Raw genomic sequence first — 6,167 nt, forward strand, 5'->3', positions numbered from 1 at the left:
CTCCCTTTCCCTCTCCTCTCTCCCTCTCCCTCTCCTCTCTCCCTCTCCTCTCTCTCTCTCTCTCTCTCCTGGCTGTCTGTCTAGGCCTGTGTGTCACCACCTGGCACTTGCTCTAATTATCTTGTGCGAGTGCTTTTGCCAGCATTTCAGAGTGCAGGCCCATCACCCCTCACTGGGATCCCCCATGAGGCCTGCCCGACTGAGTGCCCCACCCACGCCCATGGCAGCACACCGGGAAGCGGACAGCTGAGGACTTGTTGCAGTGCATGGAGATGGGCGCGAAGTCGTACAGGGCCTTCAGTACTTCGCGGTTGAAGGAATTCCAGGGAACAGAGGCGAACTGCTGAGACACGGACGCCTGAGGGCAGGTGCAGACGTCCTCATTGTTGAACCTGGTGGGGACAAGGAACAGCCAGGCTGGGGAGCAGCCGATGGGCAGGGACCCCAGTGGGCACCAGCGACAGCTCCTCCCTGCAGCTCAAGTCCTGTCCCTGGGGAGACCCTCCTGCCGCCCCCTCCCCAGCCGTGCCCTCTCTGCCAGGCCGTCCCAGATGCTGCCTTCACCAGCAACGGCTTCACCTCTCCTGTCACCTTGGCGGGTGGGTGCTCCCGGCTGGGTTGAGGAGGCTCTCAAGCCAAATCCAGACTCAGCAGGAAATGAGTGAGGGGAGGGGTGAGTGATGCCGCCACAGGTCTCTGCTCCTAGAACTTAGCCTGGACTCCTCCAATCTGCCCAGCTGCCTGACAGGCCCACAAGTTCTGTGTCGGGGCTCCCGGGGGGCAGGGAGCCCTCACCTGTTGATGAGGTGGAAGTACTTCTGCAAGAAGCCCGCGTCCACAGCGCTCTTGCAGAGCTCCAGCTGCGTCTGGGGGTAGTAGTGCACGTAGTTGACACACATCTCCTCCAGGATCCCAAAGCCACCCTGCAAGTTGGAAAAGACCCGTCAGCCCCGGGCCGTGCCACGCAGACGTTGCCGTCCAGCAGCTTTCGCCCCATCCACGTGTTCACTGCACCGTGCCAGGCATGCTCTGGGGAACTAAGTCCCTGCCCTCACAGAATTGCCACCGCTGGTAGGAGAAACAGGCAGCGAGTGAGTTAACCAGGACATTCCTCTCAGGTGCTGATGATGCTGTGAAGAAAAATGAAACGGGACAAGTGGATGGGGTGTTATTGTGCCTATTTTATGGGTACAGAAACTGAGTCTCAGAGTGGGCAAGGGGACGCCCCGTGGTGGCCGCAGCATTGGTGGCACAGCCTGAGTGGACCCAGCCTCCCAGTCGTCGTCTGGAAGCTGTCCCCATGACCTCCAGGGAGAACCTGGAGCTGCATGGGAGGGGCAGGACAGGCACCCTCTCAGTCCCCACTGCCAACTTTAAGCCCCTAGCTGGGTTGCTGCTCTTGGAGCTGGTGACCGTGGAGCCTCAGCCATGGGAGGAAGAAGAACGCCAGCAGCTTGGAGGAGCTGGGGCTGGAGAGAGCAAAGCTCCCCCGGCAGCAGCTCAGACCCCAGCAGGTCAGGGGCCGGGACGTGACGCCCTGGCCACCCTTGCTCGTCCAGGCTCCCCGCTGTTTGTGAAGCTGCTGTGGGCCTGGGGATTTCATCTGGCTAGTGAGGAAGAAAGGCAATCGTTGCTCTATGGCAGAACAAAGGGACTGGGAAAAGCTCGGCGTGGCGCTTGCACCAGCTGCCGCTCCCTCCTCCCATGTAGACAAAGAGCATGGGGCAGTTCTGCCCAGAGACCAAACCTGGCGCCTGTTGGCCAGGACAGGGTTTTGCCAGCATTGTTCTCTGGGCCAGATTCCTCCTTTCCCAGCTTTTCTCATCCATCCCGCCCACGTCAGATCGGGCAGATAGGCCTCCTGTGTGAGTTCCCGTCCCTCCCCACCCTCCGCCGCCGCAGACATCAAAAGGGAACTGAGTCCGTCCGACCCTGTGCAGGATCTGTTCTCCTCTTTCACCTGGGGAAGGAAATCGAATTTCAAAGGCCGCTGTCTCTTGGATCAGCAGGTGAGGGGCTGTCAGAGCATGAGAAGCTCAGATCCACCTGGGAAGCTGCCCTCCCCTTTGATCCCGCCTGGTGCTGTGATGTAGCCACCGCCAAGAGGAGGGCATGGGCCAGGGACGCCGCAGAACTGCCTGCCGGGACACTGGCACCGAGGGCCTCAACCTGAAGAATGGGCATCTGAGATGTCACTGGTGCTCACCAGGCCTGGCAGCCCTGAATGCCCGGGAACGTGGCATTGGTTCTGCCGCCATGAAGCCAGGTTGGGCAGGGAATATGCAGTCTCCTGGCTGGATACCCGGAAAGACCCTCCCGTCCCTGACCCTGGGGCTGTGCCTGCAGAATGGGGCGATGCTGGGGCCCTGCGTGGGGTGCTCCACCTGCAGAGCCCTGTGTCTGTGAGCTCACTCAGTCACTGCACAAGTGCTCAGCCGAGAGGCGGCACAGTTGGGGTTAGCACCTGCCCCCATCCCAGCCCTGCCTCCTGTTCGCTGTGTGGCCTGAGTGGCTGGACCTCGCTGTGTCTCCTGGTGGGATCTGCTCAGAGGTCTCAGCAAGGCTTGGTGTGGTTAGGATGAGTTATTAGAGCAGTGCTGAGCTGTGGCCAGCGCCCGACATCAGCCACGGCCGTGATATACTGAGCACCTCCTCTAGAGAGAATAAAGGACTGGCGAACTCTCACGCCCCCCAACCCCGAATCTGTGATCAGGGACCTAGGGCAGTTGTCTCCTGAAATCCAAGGGAGACAGGAAAGGTGTGGTAAGAACCGTAAGGTGCAAGGCCCTGGGTCAAATCCCAGCTCAGCCATCTATCAGCTGTGTGACTCTGGTCAAGTGCCTGCCCTCTCTGAGCCTTTATGTCTCACCTGTGAAAATACAAACACTGGCTGGGTGCTGTGGCTCATGCCTGTAATCCCAGCATGAGGGATTACATGAGGAGCTCAAGACCAGCCTGGCCAACAGGGTGAAACCCTGTCTCTACTAAAAATACAAAACTTAGTTGAGTGTGGTGGTGCGCACCTATAATCCCAGGCTTGGGAGGCTGAGGCAGAAAATCACTTGAACCTGGGAGGCAGAGGTTGCAGTGAACTGAGATCGCACCACTGCATGCCAGCCTGGGCAACAGAGCGAGACTCCGTCTCAAAAAATATATATATATATATGAGAAATACAAACACTCCTACCTTGGAAGACTGGTGTGAAAACTAAATGAGAGGCGGAGACAACGCAGATGCCCATCAGTGGATGAATGAAGATTCAAAACGTGGTCCATCCATACAATGGGATGTTACTCATTCATGAAAAGGAATGAGGTACTGACCCACGCTAAAACATGGAGAAACCTCGAAGTCATCATGCTGTGAAAAAAGCCAGACATGAAAGGCCACGTATCATGTGACTCTTCACATGAAGTGTCCAGAATAGGAAAATCCACAGAGACAGAAAATAGATCAGTTGCCAGGCTGAGCGGGGAGGGGAATGAGGACTGGCTGCTTAAGGGATATGGGGTTTCCTTTGGGGGTGATGAAAATGTTCTAAAATTCACCACGACGATGGGTTGCATGGATCTGTGAATTTACAAAAAAACCATAGAATTGCACACTTTAAATGAGTGAATGGTATGGCATGTGAATTACATCTCAGTAAAGCTGTTTAAAAAGAAGCATAAATGAGGCCGGGCATGGTGGCTCACACCTGTAATCCCAGCACTTTGGGAGGCTGGGGGGGGGCGTTGATCAGAAGGTCAGGAGTTTGAGACCAGCCTGGCCAACATGGTGAAAATCCGTCTCTACTAAAAACACAAAAATTAGCCGGGCATGGTGGCGTGTAGTCCCAGCTATTTGGGAGGCTGAGGCAGGAGAATCACTTGAACCCGGGAGGTGGAGCTTGCAGGGAGGCGGAGCGTGCAGTGAGCTGAGATCGTGCCACTGCACTCCAGCCTGGGCGACAGAGCGAGACTCCGTCTCAAAAAAAAAAAAAAGAAGAAAACCACTGGTAGTCTGGGCTCAGTAAACATCAGGTGAATCGAATAGGGCTATGACATGGACCCGAGTTCCTGGCACTGAGGGGTGTCCTGGTAGCTGTAACCCAGGTCTGCTCCACTCTGAGCCACACCATTCACAGGATAATTATTGGAGCCCACCATGGATACCGAGGCAGCTGGCACGGATCCACTGGCAGGGCGGCCCGTGTGCCAGGACAGCCCTGGCTTGTGCCCGGGACCCAGGTAATTGTGAACAGCAGCCCCTTTGGCTCCCGGAAGCAGCCCTGCTGCGTGGTGCATCACGTGTCTGCCCGTGTCCTGGTGCTGCCTGCACACTCAGCCTTCAGAACAGATCTCCCCAGTGCAGATTCTCCTTGAACTGTCTGCAGTCCCGCCAAAATGCATCCTCAGCTGACGCTCACACAGCCTGACCCCTCCCCATGTCTCCACCCTCTCCTCCTCTCCTTTCCATCCTGAGAATGTTCTTGGTCCTCTGGGCCTTCCCACACACAGCCCCTGCATGGAGCCTTCCTCCACCTCCTCCCCTTTCCCCTGGGCTCCATGTAACAGCCACATCTCTGACAAGGTCCTCCCAGGTCCCTGCACCTCTGGCTCCTCAACCTGGTTTTGAAAGTTTCTTTTTTGTAATTTTGCTTGTTGTTAGCAGCAGGTGCTCCAGGCCTGTCTCCCCGGTGCACCTTGAGCTCCACGGGGCAGAGGTCAACCTCTTGTCCTACAGCTTCTCCCCACACCAGCCCCGGGTGCTAAGAAGTTTCTTGGTGTGAGTGCTTCTCAACCTTGAGCAGGGGTCAACATCCGCTGGGAGCTTGTTAAAACGTGGATTTCCCAGTGCCACCGCCCATGTCTCTGACTCAGTGGGCCTGGGGTGGCACCTAGGAGGTTGCGTTTATCCCAAGCTCCCTGGGTGATGCTGCCACTGCGGGTTCAGGGAGCAGGTGCTGAGAACGACTGGCTTATTGAGGGGATGAGCCCATGTCCTAAGTGAGGAGTCAAGACCTGCCCTCCTTCCTCAGACAGCCCAGGCTGAACACTCGCCCTGGGCAGGTGCAGGGGGAAGCGGGGGTGACTTACCACTGTGGCCAGCTCCCGGTCTTCTGTGTTGTACGTGCAGGACGTGATGAGCACATCTCCCTGAGGAAAAGCCAACATGACCATCAGCACCTGCCACCTGGCGTTGGCAGGCGCTCGAGGCCCCGCCCCCATGGGACCACGCCACTGTGCATGCCACGGCACCTCTGGGATATAGTCCCTGTCATCCACTACAAGGAGCCCGGCAGATTCATGCACGAAGGTCACAGGCTGAGTGTCCCCAGGAAGTTATAAACCATCAGCTCCTGTGACCCAGTGGGTCACAACAGGGTCCAGGCCAGTGGGGGTGCAGGCGGGTGGGTCATGACACATCTCAAGGGACTTGAGCAAGTCCTCACTGAGGCCTGAGCTTGGCCTTCTGTGGGATCAGGGCTCCACTGCCTGCCTTAGTGCCCTCATCTCTTCCAGACACTCTCGGGTTTGTGGTCGGCCCATCAGGCTGAGGACACGCGTCCCCTGGGAGTGTCCTGTCTGCTCCCCCATTTCCGATGTCCCTCCATGAATTCCCGAGTGAGTCTCCCCATGAGGCAACCCAGCCCTGAGCCACCCACAGGCACCCTCCCCCTGCCCTGGACGGCTCTCCCCTGCCCCCATCACTTTCTCTGTCCCTCCCCTTCTGGCGGCACCCCCCAGCCCTCCCAGCCACCCCAGCTGGTGGCAGCAACTGGGACAGCCTTCCTGCTAGGCACTCACCGGATGGACCGACACCACCTTCTTCAACATGCGGATCTCCTAGAGCAAGCAGAGCCGAAGGGTTGGGGGAGAGGAGACCTCAGAGAGTTGCAGACCAGATCCCCGGCCATCGTGTCCTCCCTCAGGCCTCCCTGACCTCTGGGGGTGTCCGTTTTGCCCCAGCCTCTACAGTGGAAGCCAGGGCCGGCTAAGTGTGGCTTCTGGCCAGAGAGGGCGTTAGATTCAAACCAGAAGGTGGTTATCCAAGACCAAGACAGATGTGACCAGAGGGCTGCCCAGGTCTCCCGAATCCCACCACCATCTGCCATGTGCCAGAGGCCCTCTCTACAATCAGACACCCAAGCGGGGAGCACAGGCCACATGGTGGGGGGCTGGCC

General features: G+C 58.0%; 1 protein-coding gene across 2 annotated transcripts in view; it reads right to left on the bottom strand.

Moving 5' to 3' along the window:
- DBH (dopamine beta-hydroxylase (dopamine beta-monooxygenase)) overlaps window positions 1-6,167 on the bottom strand; it is a 25,617-nt gene that overhangs the window by 2,849 nt on the left and 16,601 nt on the right. For both annotated transcript variants that reach the window (XM_011931116.1, XM_011931115.1), the window contains exons 8-11: window positions 5,791-5,829; window positions 5,080-5,139; window positions 796-923; window positions 233-392 (exon numbers count right to left, since the gene is read on the bottom strand). In XM_011931116.1, coding sequence (XP_011786506.1) covers window positions 233-392; window positions 796-923; window positions 5,080-5,139; window positions 5,791-5,829 — 387 coding nt within the window. The remainder of the gene's footprint in view (window positions 1-232; window positions 393-795; window positions 924-5,079; window positions 5,140-5,790; window positions 5,830-6,167) is intronic.

The sequence above is a fragment of the Colobus angolensis genome, unplaced genomic scaffold (genome assembly GCF_000951035.1).
Source record: "Colobus angolensis palliatus isolate OR3802 unplaced genomic scaffold, Cang.pa_1.0 Scaffold9, whole genome shotgun sequence".
Classification (NCBI taxonomy): Eukaryota; Metazoa; Chordata; class Mammalia; order Primates; family Cercopithecidae; genus Colobus; species Colobus angolensis.